Here is a 21,189-nt window from a genome sequence, read left to right on the forward strand (position 1 = left end):
GTAGAGATCTGTTAAGACAACCGTAAAGTGGTTTTTGGAGAGTTGTCATTCATAAGGATGGTAAATAGTTAATTATCCCCCGCAGCGGAGGTAGCTACAGATTACCATGTTTTTTCATCTCTCCAAATGGTGGTCCAGAGTCAAAACACAGGGACCATGGCCTAGGTCCTGTACAAAGCAAAACAATTGTTTTGTACGAATACATGCACGATCTGTTGGCGACAATTTAAGGCCTACTAGACTAACCGACCCATGGTGCGAACTTTAAATGACAACCGAGGGTTGTTTGGTTGGCTACTAAAATTTATCATATAAAAAATTTACTTAAACAAAAACTGTTAAAACCTAGAGAAAGTAGCAAAGGCAAAGTCAAACATAAGAAGATGCTTGAGGCCTTCGCTTAAGCTATGATCGATAGATCGTGCATACTACATAGTGGAATTTGAAATAGGGATGAAGATGAGTAGCTGCTAGAGATACCTTAGTAGTATCGGTGTGTAGAGATTGGAATCATGGGCGGGCCAGGATCGGTTAGCTCGGACACGTGCTCGAACTGAAACCTTCGATGACTCAGTAGAGCAGTCCAAGATGTCCATGTAGCGCCCCTCTCTCATGCGCAGCTCCGCTCGGCCAGGGCCAACCACAATGGGTTGTTTGCTCTTCCCCGCCCACTTGACTAGTCTAGGCCACGTCAACCGTAGCGTAGCCCTGCCCCATAGCCTAGCTCCAGTGCGACAGCACCCCTCCTCCACGCATGGCTCCGCCTTGCCAGGCTAGTGCCACCGACCATGCTGAAAGAAAAACGTACCCTTGGGCTATTTCTAGTTGTTTTGATGATTAAATGCTCAACACATCACTTTGTACTAACACTCCTTCCATGAGCATGAGCACAGGTGTATACACAGCAAATTGAGGAGATCAAGTCCAAAAGAGCAGAAACATGGGCCCAAGCATGCAACTTTGTGGAAAATGGTATATGTGAGGTTTGCACTTTTAAATATGTTGCATAGGTCATTTACAATGTTTTTTGTACTTGTGTTTGGGCTCTAACGCATTTTGTAGAGAAAAGCACTTTTTGGGACTTGAGTTTGCACATATTACAAATCCTTTTGAAGTGAAGTGATAAAGGTATGATTCTAACACTTAGTCAATTGTTTTAGTAGCTAAGTATGTTTGTCTAAGTGCTATGGATCATCTCAAAGAGATTCAAAAAGAAGTAAATGAGTTTGGCTCAAAAGAGCCAAACTTGGGCCAGATTAGGCATCACCGGACAATCTGGTACTGGCCTGGTGAACTGGCTGCTCTTGGGTTTTCGCTGGGCTCGCTGGTTAAAAATCACCGAACATTCCGATGTGTCGGTCGGCCAACGACTCTCCAGGCAGGGCAACGATAGGCTCGCCGGCTACGTCAGCACGCCAACGGTCGGAAAGGGTCACCCGACAGTCCGGTGCCCACCCGAAAGGGAAGGCAACCAATCAGATGATTTTGTGACCGTTGCAAACAAGGATGTTCGGTGTACACTGGACTGTCCACTGCACCCGAGAACAGAAGGCAATCTTCTGTTTCCAAATGAAGGAGCAACGACTTTTGGCCCCTTGGGGCTATAAAAGAGGCCCTTAGGCGCCTCTACTAGGACACTAAGCATTCTAAGAGCACACTACAGCTCCAAGACTCCATGACCACACCTTTGAAGTGTTTGAGAGAGATTTGAGCGTGTTTCTTGAGCTGTCACTCTGTCGTTTTGTTCTTGCACTCTCTTCTTGGCTTGTGTGCGTATTGTTGTTGCGATTGTGCTTTTGTGTGTGTGCACTTACTCCCTCCCTTACTCCAATTTTTATTGTGCTCCAACTTATGGAGATTCCTCACAAACAGGATTAGGATATAAGGAAGATATATGTGGCACTCAAGTTTGATCTTTGGATCACTTGAGAGGGGTTGAGTGCAAACCTTGACTAAAAGAGGTCACCGCAATGGGAAAATCGATGTGTCTCTTGTCCACTTTACTTTATTGTTATTCTTGTCTTTCTTATTGCTCATATTCACTTGTGACATTGTTTCTAGTTTAATACTCATATTAAGAAAGCAATCGAATGAAGAGTTCTCTTCTATCTTCTCTTCTCATATGAACTTGGTTTTAATTCACTCTAACTCATTTATTAGACCAAGTTTGTTTGTTTGGAGCAAGTTTTGCAGGATCACCTATTCACCACTCTCTAGGTGCTCTCACACGCCTAGTTGGCCGCCCATCCAACCACGCCCGAGGATTGAGTGCTCGACCATGCCCGAGGTTATTATCTTTATTTGAACAATTATTGATTGAATTGTTTGAATCATTAAACATTTGAATTGTTGATTCAGTTGAAGTATTGATTGATTATGAATCTTGCGATTGCTAGGATCATAGTGATGATGAGGTATTTGATACCATAAGGCGGTCGACCACCTCCTCAACTACCACCACAACCTTCTGCCCTTAACCATGGCTTTTAATTTAGATTAAATGGTAAGTGATCCTACGCTTAGAAAACAAATTCATAAGTTTTCTCCTTAGATTTGATATCTAGTTAGAATGGTTTACATTCAAAAAGGACAATCTCAATGTATTATGATCTTTCCTTCGAGACAATCTAAAAATAACATAAAGAAAAGAGCATTTTTTAAATCTTGGTATAAAAGATATGATTGGCTAGCATATAACGACTTCAAAGATATATCGTTTTGCTTATATTGTTTTCTCTTTAAGAGCCAAGGATGACATAAATATTTGGATATGGTAGATTCAACAAAACATAATTTAATGATTAGAAGCATGCATATAAAGCATTAATTGAGCATGTTGGTGGAGTGAGCAATGCTCATAATAAGTGTGTTAAGTATTTTGTCGATTTCCAAAATCAAAGACAAAGTATCCCAAGTAAGCTTAGTCATGCAGCTGAAGAAGTAGAGGTCAATACAGATCGATCGGTACCGACATGTTTGACTCTAACGCGGTCGATCAAACGAGTGGATGAATTGACTTGCAATGAAACCAGTCTGATCGATATCATCGGCTCGACTCAAATTAGTAGCACCCATGTTGGACCTGATCTAAGGTTGTACTCAGCAGAACATGCATATGGTTGTGCAAAACACTCTTTTGCATTGTAGATTATACTGTTTATAGAATGAAGTTTGAAATATGAAGTATAATAGGGGTGAGATAGACTGAGAGACATTTCTTTACTTTTTAAAGAACCAATTTCGTACGTCATGCGTCACATGAAAACACACGTAGGTGTGTTCTTTCCCCCCACTTTTCCATAAGCACAATGAGCCCAATAGGCTGTTACACCACATATGAGACATGAGAAACACTTAAGCCTAACACGATAAGAAACTGTACGCAACACAACGCTCTCACATGGTACCACCTCGCTAGTTGTAAGAGGACGAACAACCGAGCGAGCTATAAAAGGCTAGACTTGTTTTCAATTCATAGCTTTATCGACCTTTTGACTAAGATAAAGTGTAATATTTATTTTTATCAGTTTAATATTAGATATGTGAACTATATGTTCACTTTGATATTAAATTTATTTTTTATGGGTATCAAATATGATTGTGTCGTTGCAGCGCACGACATTGTATTATTTGCGTTTGCATGGCGTTTTAAGGGACAGAAGCAGTGTTTGGTTTCTCGAGCTAAAATTTACTCTCTGGTATAGTGGATATTTCAAATTTGGATGATAGTTAAAAGTATTAAATACATTTTAATTACAAAATTAATTATACAGACGAGAACTAAACGATGAGACAAACTTATTAAATCTAATTAGTTCATGACTATCCCATATGATTCTACCATAAACATTTGCTAACTGTATATTAATTAGACTTAATAAATTTATCTCCTCGTTTGGTCTTTAATTGTGTAATTAATTTTATAACTAGATTATATTCAATACTCATGATAAATATCTAAATATTTGATATGATATCAACTAACCAAACATAGTAGCTATTTTTTTTATCCATTAAATAGAAAGCGAGCTTCATTCGTTTTTGATTGGCGTCGCAGCAACCACCTGTCAAGTGTCAACACTCCAGTCCACTACAATCATCGCTGTAGGAGATGGAGGCGGCGGCGGCGGCGGTGAGGTATGGGATAGTCGGGGTGGGGATGATGGGCCGGGAGCACCTCCACAACCTCGCCCACCTCGCCACAGAGGTCGAGCGGGAGCAGTCCGTCCGGGTGCGGGTCACCGGCCTCGCCGACCCCCACCAGGAGTCACTCCGCCTTGGCCTCCAGCTCGCCGCTGAGCTCGGCCTCCCGCCTCCCCAGGTATATCCCCGCTCCACCCTCCTGATTATCCGCGAGATTCTGAGTTCGGAAGCTTCTCATGGCCGCTCGCCAAAATAGCCCGATATTGGTTGCGCTCGCCTAATTGCTCACCTTAAGGCCCCGTTTGGATCCTAGCTAATTGTTTGTCAGTTGCTAACAGTTAGCCGACAAATAATTAGCTGTCAAACAATTAACCATGATATGTTTGATGTCTAAAACATAGTAAATAATCAATCAGAAACTATTAGCAAGTCAAATGGCTAATGAACAAACAATTTGCTGGCTAACAATTAGCTAATTTATTAGTTAGCCCGTTTAGAGCCTAAGGTGCTAAAATTAGCCAGCAAATTATTTGACAGATGGATCTAAACATGTCCTCAGTCACACCCCTCCTACATAAAATACCTCACCACGACTAATTACATGTTTTAGATTATTTTTTGTGGGCAACAAAAAATAGAATCGGCACTTCGCGGTTATGCCCCTCAACTGTTTCCTTCACGGACTCCCTGATCCTCGTCGGCAGCAGCGAGTTCTGCTTGCTCAGCGTCGACTTGGTCCGGAACATGCTGCTAAAGTCACCACCCCTGCGCGCGGCGCCATCGCCGGCGGCCTGGACCAAGCCGCCGTTGTGGTTGAGCACCCTGAGGCTCCTACCACTCCTTGTAAAATATTACGTACATAAAAAACAGATTTTGATAGAATATGAATCAGTTATGGTTAGACAGTGGCACTATACAAAGCACAACCATGTGAGTTCTTAGTCTGGTACTAATTACTGATTCGGTAAATCTTAGTGACATCCAAAAGGTTTCAAGATCTTTCCAGGTCACCGCGAGCTGCTGGACAGCGGGCTCTGTGACGCCATCATCGTATCGTCCCCAAACATGACCCACTACGAGATACTCATGGACATCATCCGCCATCGTGAACCGCAGCACATCCTTGTCGAGAAGCCCCTGTGCACCACTGTGCAGGACTGCAAGAAGGTCAGTTAGTACGGTACTTTGACCTATTGGTAATGTGATATTTGGTCATGAGCTGCTAGCTAGCGCATCTACTCTGTTTATTTTCTTGATATCACCTCACTGTTGTCTACCTGTTCCATAGTTTTGACATTTCATTCTTCTTGAGAGACCACCAAACTATTACACTGTAATAGCGGAGTTTGATTCTACTTCTACCCCACCAAGAAAGGAAATCCATATCATTGTTCTAATCTGAGAACCTGGGATTCATGTTTTCGAACAAAAACTGTTTTCATGAGTTTTAGCTTCACTCGACATGCCACAGTCATTCAGTTTTTTGTGTATTACTGTATTAGTATCTATAAATGTTGCAAAGTACCATGTAACCATGTTGCCAACTTTAGATAATGTGACCAGCACTCAGTTTCATTTTGACATTCACATTCTTTGAATATCTGTTGGCTTCTATGTTTCCGCACAGGTCATTGAAGCTGCTAAACAGAGACCAGAGATAGTTGTGCAAGTTGGATTAGAATACAGGTATATGCCACCCGTTGCTAAGCTGATAGACATCGTTAAGAGCGGTACACTAGGACAAGTCAGAATGGTGGCAATACGCGAACACCGTTTTCCTTTCCTTGTTAAGGTACTACTAGCTGTGTTTTTACCTGCAATACATACAAGTCCACTTATTGTTTTTAGGTACAACTTGCAGGTAAACAACTGGAATAGATTCAATTGTAACAGTGGGGGAACTCTAGTAGAGAAGTGCTGCCACTTCTTTGATCTGATGATATTGTTTGCGGCTGCAAATCCAGTTCGTGTGATGGCTTCAGGAGCCATTGATGTTAACCATAAGAATGAAGTGTATGATGGACAGGTCTGGTTGTCTCACTGCTTGATTAAAACATTTCATTGGATGCATATTCTGCGCATGCATAGCTCTGTGCTCATGCTCATGCAGCATGCTATTTTCAATAAAGATGTTCTGTTTCGTCTCTCTTTCTACTGAAAGACTTGCGATCGTTGTAACAGTGAAAGCCTGAGTGCTTATATTTAGACTCACTGCTCTAGCATTTGTATAATGTTGCAGTTGGAAATCCTAATCAATAACAGTAAATAAACCACAAGCTGAAGGCAGCCTTTAAACATTCCTGTAGTGGCTAAAAGTTGATTATCTCCTAATGCAGGTACCAGATATTATTGATAATGCATATGTGATAGTAGAATTTGATAATGGCTCCCGTGGCATGCTTGATCTCTGCATGTTTGCTGAAGGAAGTAGAAACGAGCAAGAAATTTGTGTGGTTGGTGACATTGGGAAGGTACAAATACAGCTATATATTTTTCTTGCACCTTTTATTTTCCAAGTGGTGACATATTAATCTGTAACCTCTTGCAGATGTGATTCTAGGTAACTTAGTTATACTGCTGTGTAGTTACAGCGTACAAGTATGTTATCCTTACAAGAAAGGCCTGAAACTTGAGGGAAAAAATGTCACCAATTGTAGAAGTACATGTTCCCTTCAATGAAATGTTTCTTTCTGTGAAAGTAGTGTTAATTAATTAATATATTTGTTATACTGTTATAGACTCTTTTGTGGGCCGGCAATATGCCAGGCGCCAGAATAATTAGGCCCAGCCATTTGTTAGATGGCGGCTGGGTGTTAGAGAAGTTTTAGGAGGCTTATCCTCCCTGGAGCTTATCTCCTTAATAATCTCCTAAGTTGTTCCCTGGAGCTTATCTCCTTAATAATCTCCTAAGTTGTTAGGCCCCGGAGCTATAAGGGTGTCTCAGATTGTAATAGGGTTTTTTTATCAAAAGAAGTCGCACCTGCGTGGGCGGCTGCTTGATCACAGTGGCGACCCCCACGCGCCCTGGTGATCGTGTTCCTCAGCCGCCACGCTGCGTGCCCTATTCCCTGCGCTCCTCCACTCAATCCACCCTACTAACTCACCCTTCGTGGTGTACGCCTCCCCGTCCTGCGCATCGCAGCAGGATTCGTAACAATTTGGTATCAGATTCAGCCGCTGCATCGACATCAATGTCCGGCGGCGACGACGAGACTGGGAAGATGACGAACTCCGAGAAGCTTGATCGCATTCTGGGGCAACTCGCCACCATGAATCACCGGCTGGACACTCATGCGCAGCGTATCACTCTCCTGGAGCAGGAACCCCCCACCCAGACGGGCTCGCCGCGGGGACAGCCTCTGCCCTCGATGACCCTGCCTACAGGTCCTGCACTCGAGAGCCATGTTGGTGCAGGGCAAACTGCATCTGGGGGCAGCGACGATGGATATGGAAGTGGTCGCCGGGGCATTCTTGGTGGACACCGTGATCGCCACGACGAAGGAGGACCACGCAGGCCCAATTTTTCTTTTCCCCATTATGATGGTGATTCTGATCCCTTGCCATGGCTGAACAAATGTGATACATATTTTCGCGGCATGGGAGTTCATCAAGACGAGAGGGTCTGGCAAGCATCGCTTCACTTGGAAGGTGTGGCTGCGGAATGGTTCTATGCCTTAGAGCGCGATCTAGGCGGCGTGCTGACTTGGACACGCTTCATTGAGTTCATCCAGATGCGCTTCGGGCCACCACTCAGGTTCAATGGCATGGCTGATTTAAAAGAACTGAAGCGCACAGGCCCGTGGAAGAGTATTCGCGCCAATTCTTAACCCTGTTGTGCCGTTGTGACGACATGTCTCATCGGCAACAGTCTAACATGTACACAGCAGGCTTAGGCGAACCTCTCCGAACTGATGTGGAATTACAAACTCCAGAGACGCTGCAGCGTGCTATGCATCTGGCCAGGGTGTATGAACGACGTTTGATGCACACGGGCAGCTCCACTGGACAGTCCACAGCAGCTCTGGAAGTACCCTCCAAACCTGCAACACCAACAATGGCACGACCTGCAGCAACTACGGCGAACCGACCACGTTTTAGGCGCCTATCTCCAGACGAGTTAGCCGCCAAACGCGCCAGTGGAGAATGCTACCACTGTAAGGAAAAATATTCACCAGAACACAAGTGTTCAGGCCGTGGTATATTCTTGCTTGAATTGGAAGAAGAGGATACAACCACAGAACCTCCATTACCAGTCGACTTGGGAATTTCTCTTCAGGCCATGACTGGGATAGGCGTCACAGATACTCTCAGGCTCCCAGTCATAATCAACGGCATCAATTTAACTGCACTAGTGGATTCAGGATCCACTCACACATTCCTCAGTGAAGCTGCAGTGGCACGTCTCGGATTGCAAGTGTTGTCCCAGCCAGGCCTATCGGTAAAAGTTGCCAATGGAGAACGCATTTCAAGCAAGGGTCAAATCACAGCAACCCTCACCATCGGCCAGGAGAAATTCACCACATGTTATTCCTTGCCTCTTGATGGGTTCGATCTCGTATTAGGAGTGCAGTGGCTGCGATCTCTAGGACCGGTGGTCTGCCACTTTGACACACACACAATGGCATTCTGGAGGAAGGGAAGGTTGGTACAATTGATAGGGGTTGGGGACTCAGTGTTGGGATTTGCATCCATGGACAAGAACAGGGATTGTATGGAAGAACTGCTGTCCTCTTTCTCTGATTTGTTTCAGGACCCTCAGGGACTGCCACCATCACGTCGCCAAGACCATCACATACGGTTGATGGCTGGTACAGAACCAGTGGCTGTACGACCCTACCGATACCCTCAACTGCTTAAAGACGAGATTGAGCGTCAGTGTGATCAGATGTTGGCACAAGGCATCATTCGAGAGTGCACATCAGCATTCTCGTCACCTTTATTATTGGTCAAGAAGGCAGATAAAACATGGAGGTTTTGCATTGATTACCGTGAATTAAATGCAAAAACAATCAAGGACAAATTTCCAATTCCGGTGGTGGACGAGCTACTTGATGAACTCCGAGGTGCAAGTTTCTTCACAAAGCTGGATCTCCGGAGTGGTTATCATCAAGTCAGGATGCACTCGGATGACATCCACAAAACAGTCTTCCGTACACATTGTGGTCACTTTGAATTTCTAGTCATGCCGTTCGGCCTGACTAATGCGCCATCCACATTCCAAGCTCTGATGAATGATATACTGAAGCCTTTCATCCAAAAGTTCACCCTGGTATTCTTTGATGACATTCTGATATATAGCTCGTCTTGGACAGAACACTTACAACATGTGAAGCAAGTATTCCAATTACTGCGAGACAACAACCTTGTTCTTAAGAAGTCCAAGTGCTCATTTGGTAAATCTGTAGTCACTTACCTTGGACACATTGTCTCTGCGCAGGGGGTCGCCATGGACCCTTCCAAGGTGGACGCAATTGAATCATGGCCCATACCGAGGACCATCCGAGCACTCCGCAGTTTCCTAGGACTCACAGGGTATTACCGCAAGTTTATAGCAGGATATGGGTCAGTGGCAGCTCCTCTTACAGCCCTTCTGAAAAGAGATGCATTCCACTGGACAGAGGAAACAGCCGAGGCTTTCTGTCAACTCAAACAAGCCTTGCTGACAGCACCACTTCTCCAGTTACCGGATTTCGACAAAAAGGTTTTTCATTGACTGTGATGCCTCCGGCTCTGGATTTGGAGCAGTCCTGCACCAAGGCGATGGTGCCATAGCCTTCTTTAGCAGGCCGGTGTCCATCACCAAAAATTGCCAGCATATGAGCGGGAGTTGATTGGATTGGTAAAGGCAGTTCGACACTGGCGGCCATATGTCTGGGGCCGACCCTTTACAGTCCGCACTGACCACTATAGCTTAAAATTCTTGCTTGATCAGCGGCTGTCAACAATCCCTCAGCATACTTGGGTCAGCAAACTGTTTGGGTATGATATAACAGTGGAATACAGGCCCGACAAGTTGAATGGCGCAGCAGATGCATTGTCTCGCCGAGAGGAAGATACAGGAACTGTGTATACCCTTTCTTCCCCTTCCTTTGATCTCTTCTCTACTTTGCAAACGGAGGCTGACTCGGACCCTCAAGTGGCTGCAGTCCGCGCTCAGCTGGCAGAGGGAAAAGCAAGTCCTGACTGGACAATGGCAGATGGCTTACTACGGTTCAAAGGCAAGGTATTCATCCCGGATGCATCCACTTTGTGGCCTCAACTTCTGGCCCAAGCACATGAGTCTGGTCATGAAGGCGTGCAGAAGACAGCCCATAGGTGGCGCACATCATTTTACAATTCTAAAGCTCTCCAACGTGTTAGGGAGTTTGTGCGCAGCTGTGCAGTTTGCCAACAACATAAGACTCAACATCTTCACCCAGCCGGCCTACTTCAACCCTTGCCAATTCCCTCTATGGTGTGGGCTGATATATCAATGGACTTTATTGAAGGATTTCCAAAGGTTGGTGGCAAGTCAGTAGTTCTAACAGTGGTGGATCGGTTCTCTAAGTATGGTCATTTTATTACTTTAGGCCATCCATATTCAGCAGCATCAGTGGCAAAGGCCTTCTTTGACGAAATTATCAAACTTCATGGTCTGCCATGCTCGATAGTCAGTGATCGGGACACAGTTTTCACTAGCCAGTTCTGGACTGAACTATTTACCATGGCTGGAGTGAAGTTACAAATGAGCTCAGCATTCCACCCACAAACCGATGGTCAGTCAGAAGTTGTTAACAGAATAATCACCATGTATCTGCGCTGTCTAGCTGGGGACCGTCCTAAATCATGGCTGAAATGGTTACCATGGGCAGAATTTTGCTATAATTCATCATATCAATCGGCACTGAAATGTTCTCCATTCAAAGTTGTCTACGGACGGGAGCCTCCTCCAATGGTCTCCTATCAAGCAGGGGACTCAAAGGTGGCTGCGATTGACTCCCAGTTGCAGGACAGGGATGAATTTCTTGCTGAAATCAAGGACCGACTAGTGCAAGCCCAAGTAACTATGAAGAGTTATCAGGATAAACGGCGTCGGGAGGTGGAATTCAACATTGGTGATTGGGTATGGCTACAATTGCAACAAAGGACTGTTGTGGGCGTCACCTCAGCTGCACCATCCAAATTGGGGTCCAAATTCTTTGGTCCATATCAAGTCATTCAGAGGATAGGGGCTGTTTCATACAAGCTTCAGTTACCACCAAATGCAAGAATTCATGATGTGTTTCACGTCTCTCTCCTAAAGAAATTTAAGGGACCTGCCCCATCCCAGTTGGTTCCACTGCCACCTCTTCTACATGGGCGTGTTATCCCAGCGCCAGAAAAGGTTCTAAGGGCCAGACTCAACAGAGGAGTCTGGGAAGTGTTGGTCAAATGGATTGGGCGTTCAGATGCAGATACTTCATGGGAACAGGTGGAAGAATTCAAACAGCAGCATCCAACATTCGCGCTCGCGGACGAGCTCTTTGTCGAGGAGGGGGAAGTGTTATAGACTCTTTTGTGGGCCGGCAATATGCCAGGCGCCAGAATAATTAGGCCCAGCCATTTGTTAGATGGCGGCTGGGTGTTAGAGAAGTTTTAGGAGGCTTATCCTCCCTGGAGCTTATCTCCTTAATAATCTCCTAAGTTGTTCCCTGGAGCTTATCTCCTTAATAATCTCCTAAGTTGTTAGGCCCCGGAGCTATAAGGGTGCCTCAGATTGTAATAGGGTTTTTTTATCAAAAGAAGTCGCACCTGCGTGGGCGGCTGCTTGATCACAGTGGCGACCCCCACGCGCCCTGGTGATCGTGTTCCTCACCCGCCACGCTGCGTGCCCTATTCCCTGCGCTCCTCCACTCAATCCACCCTACTAACTCACCCTTCGTGGTGTACGCCTCCCCGTCCTGCGCATCGCAGCAGGATTCGTAACATATACCAATTGAAGGAAAGCTTGTCTAACATTAGTTGAGAATGCTTTGGACAAATGGAAGAATTGAATATGCACATCCATAATAATTGTCCTTAGATAGGGGTTTGTGGAAACCGACAAGCGGTGTGCCTGAAGAACCATGGCCTAGCGTTATCCTTTTACTAGTATTACATTTGCTAATAGCATGTGTACTTTTATGTCATTACTGTTGTAGGTAAATCTTGAGATGCACAATGTGATTCAAGTGGGTAAAACTACACTGGGCTCTTGAATTAGCTTCTGGCACATATTTATGTAAAATTAAAAATTAGTGCTACTTGTGGCTTATTTCGGATATGTCTAACTCATAACAGAACCATAAATTGTGTAGGCTCAAACTAACCTACAAACCTGAACTCACAAATCCAAGAAATAGCTGTGCTTTTCTGTAGTATATATAATCAGTAATGCCAGAACGATCACCTTCTTGTATTACCTGGAGGTCTAGGACAATCTACCAAAATATTTCTTCTTGTCTTGGCTCATTTTTGGGCAATAAGGTAGCCTCTAGAGTCTAGCTGAGATATCATGAATGCTACCTGCCATATTTCAAAGACTGATCTTGGATGGTGAACCATTGATGAGTGAGTCAGTTCACAAAAAGCTTGTGGTAAAAGGCATGAGCATGCACCTCGCCGCATGAAAACAAAGCTCAGGATGAAGGTCAAACTGATGATTCCGAGTAGCTAGATATATGATCGAATCAATTAGGCATGGGAAGCATCTGGACCGGACTGAGACTGTTATGGGAGTCCTTGAGAATCTGCAACAATATTATTGCTAAAAAAGGACTAAGGCATATAGTGGTTTATAATATTGTCTATCAGTTAGATTTTTCGGCATTGAGAGAGAGGGAGAGATTAATTTGTACTAAGTATGAACTGAGTCCCCATTGTGCTACTGTTCACAGTCGACCACAGGTTCCTCTTACCTTGAGTGTTTTCTCAGATGAAAGAAAATGGTCTATTCTTTTATTTCTTAGTTGAATCTGGTTTCCTGGGTTTTGAGTCTCTGCTATCCTGTCTCTGTTTAATATTCAGTTCTGGTGTACGTGATACATTTTCTTTGAAACAGGGCGAAACTTTTGTTCCAGAGAGCATTGTCAGGTTTGGAAAGAGAACAGAAGGCAGAGATGGAGTTGTAACAATAATGGCGGAAGATGAACGGATCAAGTATGTTCTATTTTTGCTGTCCCATATTAGCATTTAGTTTTCACAAGTCCTACGATCTAAGGAGTATCTGTACATTCAAATGACAGTCTCAAAAGTAATAATTTTGTTCTTGGCCTTGCCCCACCTTTGTGATTCGGTGCTTCTTGCACCAGCGTAGTCTGCTTCAGATAACCAAGGCAGACTGAACCAAAGAAATAAGTAACTTAATATTTAATTTTGCCTTAGGGCATGCAGATCGAATGCATAGTTTTGCATACTGCAAGTTTTGGCTTGTATGTTAACGAAGTGTGTGTGTCATAGGTATCAAGGTCTTCATCATGGATCCAGCTACTTGGAGCACCTCAATTTCTTGTCTGCTATAAGGGCTCAAGGTGCATCCGGACCATCTGTGAACTTGAGTGACGGCCTACTATCTGTTGCCGTCGGTGTGGCTGGGCAATTATCAATCGAGCAGGGCCGGTTTGTAACCATGGAAGAGGTCTTAGGTTTGTAGCCTGGTGATAATTCAGGCATCCTAATGTACTGTAAAACCTTTTGTGTATTATTAGGTATATGTTCTTAATAATGCTGCGGACTGACGAGTTTATGCAAAGTTAGGATAACATTATAACATGCATTTCAAATAGAGGAATATGATGATAATCTTCAAGCAAATGTCATGGAGTAGCAGGGTTATGTTATCTGCAAGTGATATCTTGGACCTCTTGGTTGTGATTAATGGACCAATATCTAGAACATGTCATATTATTTCTTGATTTTTCTCTTAGTTTTTTTTGAGAATTTTAATGGCGTATCAACAATATCACTATATTATATTTTCCTATAAGGATTTTGGAGGATTGAAGCTATTGATTGATCTCAAGACTGGACCGAATCAAGGCCGGGTGGTGAAAAACAAGTCAAAAGGACTGGTCATTGATCTTATCCTCATGGATTCACCCTACGGATTTATAACACCCTGATCTTTGCTTCATTTAAATTCTTTCAAATAAACCGTAGACAAAACCATGTTGATGTATTCATATTGCTCTTACATAGTATTTTGATTGAGAAAATGTTTACTGACCCGTTTCGTATCGTCTATCTACTTCTTATCTTTTCGAAGGTGTTTTCCTTTTTCTCTAAGTCAAGATCTTCAAGTGGGAAGTTTATCGCAATTTTTTTGATCTTTAACTATTTTATTCGAGCTTATTGGGTTCTAAAACATTCCCGCGATTTTTTCCGGATCTTTTTTTAGCTTTCAGAGTCTTTTTGAAGATTAAAACATTTTTTCAAAATTATTTTAACCAAAACATTGCCATGATAGTCTGAAATTAGAAAACCCTAACCCTAATCCAACTCGATCCAAAACGCATCATATATACTCAACGTAATGAGCTCGTCCAAAGCTGCCACCTGTTTTTGTCGAAATCTAAACCTATGAACCACAACAACCAAAAAAGCTCTCCATCCTCTCGAACTCCAATGAGAGACCGATCAACTATTACACCTGAATTTAAGAACAAATACAAACACATCTCAAATATATGCTAGGATTAAATCACACACATATAATGACTCATGGTACATAAATCAATATCGCATCTTTATTATATAATAGGACTTCTCATTCATCTCTATTGAGGAGACGAGACAGAGTAGCACTACGAGACATTTCTAAAGTTGCACTAGCATGAAAGAACCCGCCAGGGTTTCTAGGCTGAAGGGAGCGATATAAGAATCCCTCGTCCGAAAAGCTATCGCATATAGCTCAACCCGAGAAAACCTCTCTATACCAGCAACTTCTCCACCTCGCTTGGCCCTTTTAGGAAAAGATTAACTCACACTAGCTTTTCTAATTAAATAGCCAAGGGCGTCCTGTTCCACCTTTGTGGTAGCACTATTATCTCGGGTGGCCGCTCCATGTTCCAATTAACAAAATGATCTTATCACGCATAATCAATAACCAACAAGAATCATAAAGATTATTAGGTCAAAGAATATGATCAAATACACAATTTGCCTTTTACTTGTGATAACCCGTTGTCTCGATGCTTCCCCAAAAGTTGGGCTTTAGATTTGTGCCACCTCGCTTCTATGCGGAGCAATATATACATATAGACATGTAATAGGTAAAAATAACATTACACCAAAAATAGAAACAAACCACAAAATAATATTATATGCGTCGCTACGAGGTCGTAGGTTCAAGAACCACTAAAATCGAAGCTAAAACGAAGAAGATATGATTTTCTAAACCGTTTGGATTTATTTTTCTACTAAAAATCATTTTCGGAATTCAGTTTTGGTGAACTTACCAGCTGTTGGACGACGGGCATGGTTTCCTAGAAGGATAGGTCCGCGGCACAGGGCCGGACGGTCCGCGTCTCTGCGACTTTGGCGCAGGAGTGGCTTCTCCTCTGCGTACGTCCGGACGATCCATGCCTGGGGCTTGGACGGTCCGCGATGGTGTAGAGCGTCGTCTTTTTCGAAGCAGACCTAGATCTCGCCTCTCAGGAGGGACCCCGTCGGGGAGGAGAGATCCTAGGGTGTGTCTTGGCGTCGGCAGGCCATCCAAGACGCCTCTAGTCGACGTAGATCCGAAGAGAAATGAAGATTCGAGGTAGAGGAAGGCTAAACTAGGCTAAACTAGAGATACTCCTAATGCATAAGGTAACAACGATAAGTAGACTTGATTGGATCGATTGTGGGAGTTCAATCGGTCGTAGCCCTTCATCTATATAAAGGGAACCGAAACCATAACTAATTCTACACACGTGGAGAACGTTCGCGCCGCCACCGCGACTGTCCGGCCTACAGGGCCGGACTGTCCGCCTACCCGTTTTGGGCTCAACATATGCCCTCCTGCCTTTTGGTGGAAGTTGACGAACCAAAAGCATATGTACTGCCAACAATCTTCGAAAAACAATAGATCTCACAAGTCATCTTGTTCCCGAATTAAGATCTAAGCCTGATGCAAGTCACCAGCTTTTCTATTCAATAGGATGATCATTCAATAGAGCTTCAATGCATAAGGGCCGTTTCAGATTGCATATTTCTCGGCCATGATCATCTGACCAAAATATCAAAAGGTATATATAGAATGAAGGTGCCCCCTAGCCTGAATAGGAAAATGGACTATGTATGCACCACGGGTTCATCGTCGTACCATTCCACATTTGAATAGGACAATATACCGACAATGAGTAGGCAGGTGGAAAGTATCCTGGTATCACAGGATGAATAGACGATGCTTGTTGCGTCGCCTTTTACACCGTTTTACGTCAGTTTTGTTTTAGCAGGTGACCGAGGTTTCTTTGTTGGTTGATCACATAGAACGACCTTCTTGTTAGCATATTTTTGAGAGCAATTAATCAAAAGTAGGGTCGGCTTTGACCAGCCAAACATGTGTGTTATGTTTGCTTTGCCCATGTGTCCCCTTTTATTCTTTGTGTGAAGGCTGACGCCCTGGGCATAGGCTGACTATCCGGCTGAATCAGCTGGACCGTCTGTCTGAGCACCAGACCGTCTATGCGTAGGTGCTTGGGTCAGGTTGTCGTGCTCGATTGCTCAATTGAGCCTACCCCTCGGTGCCTCTGGACTTGTTAGTCTTCTTGTCCGGAGCCTTCCGAGCAATCCCTCCTTGCGATATGTTTGACGTGTGATGATCACCAATAACGATGCTTTTGCCCTTGCCTTTATCGGCCATTCCGGCTGAACCAGGACTTTTTTGCTTGTGGGTTCTATTGTATTGATAGGAAATGGTTGTGTGTCCATTTGCATCTCCTAAAAAAACCAACCGGATCTCATTTATAGCTGATTGTATCCGTCGACGAAAAACCTTACAATCATTGGTGGTATGGGAAAAAGAGTTATGCCACTTGCAATAAGCACGTCTCTTTAATTCATCCATAAGAGAAACAATATTTGTTAATTTAATCTTGTCATTTTAGTAGCTCATCAAATATTTTATCGCATTTGGCAACATTTAAAGTAAATTTAACCTCTTCTTGCTGATTCTTTTGAACCGGATGTAAAGAAGAACATGCAGAAGATTTGGCCTTCGTTGGCCAAACAAGCTCAGTGGTATATACATCTGGATTCATCATCTGAACTATCATGCTCTACTAGATGTATGGTACGGGCGACCGATTTTAATGTCTCTTTAAATCGACTTTCGCAGGCCAAAGCCCGCTGATGTAGCTGAGCTATTGAAAAGAACTAAGTGCCATTTAATTTGTCTCTTAAGTAGGATAGCAACAATTAAAAGCTAGCCCTGCTAGTAGGGTTGAAAACAGACGGGTAAAATCCCATTCCGACCCGTACCGTTTTCCACATTTGACCCGACCGTTTTCGTATTTACGAAAAAATATGGAAACGAGACAGAAACGAGAGAGGATTTTTTCCGTCCGTTTTTGCGGGATCCCATTTTTATCCGGATTGAACCCGTATTTATTCCGTATTTGATAAATATGAGACGAGCCTAATATTCATTAGTATATAAACTAAAGCATCGTGTATTTATGTGACAAATTATAGCACAATTGACCATTTTAACCATCGACTCTTTTCAATGACAAGTGATCTAAAGTCTTAAACAACATCGAATGTAGCTAAATGTACATAATTAGCGACCAAACAACTATATAATGTTGTCTCTCTATATCTATTTGTTTTATGTTATTTTACTGCCAATCAATCACTAGTCAAACATCAATACCATTTCTATTTGTATTAAATTATGAGTTTCCGTTAGTATTTCTGTTTCCATTTGTTTTCGCAATTTCGTTTATCCCGCTCCCATTTTCGTTCCCGACTATTCCGGACTCAATCCCCGTTTCCGACGATAAAATGCGGATACAGAAACAGGAGAGGGGGTTTTCAGTCTATTTCTGTCCGTTTTCATCCCTACCTGCTAGCTCTTTGTCTGCGACATGAATTCGAAAACTTCGGTTTCTAGTGTCCTAGAACCTCCGGATATAATCATTAACTGATTCTTCGTGATCCTGTCGGACTGAGGTTAAATCAACCAACCCTAGTTCATATTCCCTAGAAAAGAGATGCTCATGAAATTTACTCTCTAAATCATTCCAGGAATTAATGAAATTAGGAGACAGGGCGGCATACCAGGCAAAAGCGATACCAGTAAGGGATAAAGAAAATAAACGAACACGAAAGGCTTCCCCATCGACCAATTCGCCTAGGTGTTCTAGGAACTGGCCTACATGTTTGTGTGTGCTTCTACCACTTTCACCAGAAAACTTAGAAAACTCTGGTATCCTTGTCCCTTGTGGGTACGGGATAGTGTCAAACCGAGGATCATATGGATTTCGATATGACTACCCTACTCTGGCTACACTAACTCTAAGCTTATCTCGAAATAATCCAGCCATCTCTTCCCTAATTTTCGCCATTGCGCCTGGTGGCAGACCACCGGACCTTGGGCTATGGGGCTCATTCGGTCGGGCGTTGCTATGCCGACCTTCTTATCGTGACCGATCGATAATGTTGATCGGCCTGTGATCATATGGTACGCTGTGGTTTAAATATGTAGGGGTCGGGACGTACTGCTACTGTGGTGTATAATAATTTGGTGCATGGTGTGCGACAGTAGATTCTGTATATGCGTATCCGGTCTGTCCGATGGTAAATCCGAACTACCCGGTTGTGTTTGCTACTATTGGGGTGCCACGTGGTGGTCCTGGTGCGGCCCTAGACTATCCGATAAGGAAACTCGGACAATCCATGTAAGGGCTGGATTATCCGGGTAAAAGCTCGGACGGTCCGACCGTGTCTAGGGGGCTGATCTGCCAAGCATGGACGACGTTGGTGGTATTTGCCATGGATATGAGTTCATCGTCATACCATATAATGGTCGGGGTTGCGAACCCCATTTGTTACCGATGTATTAGACATAGATATCCTATTACTAGTTTCATATGATGGAAAACTAAGAGCAACAAATTTTCTCCAATGAACGTGTTAACTTTCTAATTGATTCTTCTAACCCTCCAATATGTTGTTTCATTTGATTCTGTTGTTGATCTACATACTGTATAATAGATTGGATGTCATCGTGTTTACTTATGTTGGGGACTTGAAGTGAAGATAGAAGAGATATGCGACATCGATCTCTCCATGTTTGACAACCTTCTGGTGGCGATCCACCGTATATTGTGACAAGGATTTCTCCTTCGCTTGACACATGTAGTCCTCGTATTGTTGTTGCTCGTCGGCCGTCAGACTTTCAATAGTCGGCTTCAGGATATTGTCCGGAGAGATATCGTTGTGATCTTTAGAACCAGCCATTTGAGGGCCTGATTTTTAGTAGATCTAGACACCTGATCCCCAGCAGAGTCACCAAAAAGTATGTTGACGCCGATCTGGGCGCCAAACACTGGAACGGACCACCCGGCGGTGCTCTTTGCGGAGGCGTGGATGGTCCGTAGCACAAGGCCGGATGATTCGTGACCTGGGCGCAGGAGCGGCTCCTCTGCGTACGTCCAGACGATCTGTGCTTGGGGTTCGAACGGTCCGCGATGGCGCAGAGCATGTTCTTCTTTGCAGCAGACCTAGATCTCGCCTCTGAGGAGGGACCCCATCGGGAGGTGAGATCCTAGGGTGTGTCTTAGCGTCGGCAGACCACCCAAGACGCCTCTAGTCGACGTAGAGCCGAAGAGAGGTAAAGATTCGAGGTAGAGGGAGGCTAAACTAGGGCTAAACTAGAGATACTCCTAATGCATAAGGTAAAATTGATAAGTAGATTTGATTGGATCGATTGTGGGGGTTCAATTGGCCGCATCTATATAAAGGGAGGAGGTCTGGACCAGTTACAAGTCGGTTCTCGAGTTAATCTCGTAGGTTTTGCTAACAAATCCTGTTATAATATCGGAACCCTAACTGATTCTATGCACGCGTGGACCATCCATGCCGCCATTGTAGACTGTCCGGCCTACAGGGTTGGACCGTCCGCCTACCCGTTTTTTGAGCTCAACATCCACGTAAGTGAACCTTCGTGTAGTTGTAGACATAAAGCAGATCTAGTACTCGTTCCATGTGATTCTTGCACCAATTACTAGTACTCTTTATTTTATTTTAATATCGTTGTTACGTAGCGCGAGAGCAACAAATTTCCATGTGATTATCTGTATTTATGCACCATTCATGTAGTCAGTTTTGGTTGGTTTCTCACACACTGCACGAGTGAAAAACAACTCGTTATTTACACCTCGCTGCATCGAAGCTTACAACTATAAAAAGGTGGGAAGCATCTACTATAGCACTCCCTACTCATGTCTACCACATTCCAATTTATGCATCTAGAGAAGAGAGGACGAATTGCTAACAAAAGTGTATCACAAATATCACTGTCTATATAGACATGTAAACCTATATTTTTCATTAGGAATATGAGGTTTTAGGAAAATATTTTTTGTATCTAGAAATTCACTTACTATTGACAGACACTTCGTGTCACACACCATGCGGTGTTTCCATTCCTAATATTGTTACACTAGAGAATTTGGAGATACCATCCATTCATAGAACTTAAGGAGTGGTGCAGCGACAGAGGACACAAGTATAGGATGCATGAATTTAAAAAGAATTCTGGTACTGCAAAAAACACCATAACAACTTGCTTGATGCATATATATAGACGTAGTGTTGAGGTCAATATATAGTGTTTGTTGCTAGTTTTTGTCTAATAAGTTGTTTTGAGCTGTCCTTCTCAACAACCCCTTATTATTCATGCTATGGCCTTGTGGATTCATCTTCAATGAATGAAGAACCTAAGAATGAAGCTATTTTTGTATTTGATGGTCAACAAGAAGTTAGTAAAGGTATTTCTCGACATTGGTTCAAGTCATCCATATATGGGACGACTACTAATATCAGAGGTCGCCAGAGTTT

General features: G+C 43.5%; 1 protein-coding gene and 1 pseudogene across 4 annotated transcripts; both read left to right on the forward strand.

The window, feature by feature from the left end:
• Positions 1 to 3,474: 3,474 nt before the first annotated feature.
• Positions 3,475 to 3,622, forward strand: LOC111590323 (uncharacterized; annotated as a pseudogene).
• A 348-nt stretch (positions 3,623 to 3,970) lies between these two features.
• LOC100276377 (uncharacterized) lies at positions 3,971 to 14,064 on the forward strand. Of its 4 annotated transcripts, none has more exons than XM_035962984.1 (7): positions 3,971 to 4,321; positions 5,140 to 5,310; positions 5,771 to 5,935; positions 6,005 to 6,169; positions 6,480 to 6,614; positions 13,202 to 13,299; positions 13,600 to 14,058. In XM_035962984.1, exons 1-7 carry the CDS (start codon positions 4,112 to 4,114, stop codon positions 13,790 to 13,792), a joined length of 1,137 nt encoding a protein of 378 aa, XP_035818877.1. In that variant the 5' UTR covers positions 3,971 to 4,111; the 3' UTR covers positions 13,793 to 14,058. The 4 variants fall into 4 exon arrangements, with proteins under 4 accessions (XP_035818877.1, XP_035818878.1, XP_035818879.1 ...); XM_035962985.1 differs by having other exon boundaries at positions 4,008 to 4,321; positions 5,771 to 5,829; positions 5,992 to 6,169; positions 13,600 to 14,034; XM_035962986.1 differs by having other exon boundaries at positions 4,048 to 4,321; positions 5,132 to 5,310; positions 13,600 to 14,054.
• Positions 14,065 to 21,189: the final 7,125 nt, after the last annotated feature.

This window comes from Zea mays, chromosome 10 (assembly GCF_902167145.1).
Source record: "Zea mays cultivar B73 chromosome 10, Zm-B73-REFERENCE-NAM-5.0, whole genome shotgun sequence".
Taxonomy (NCBI): Eukaryota; Viridiplantae; Streptophyta; class Magnoliopsida; order Poales; family Poaceae; genus Zea; species Zea mays.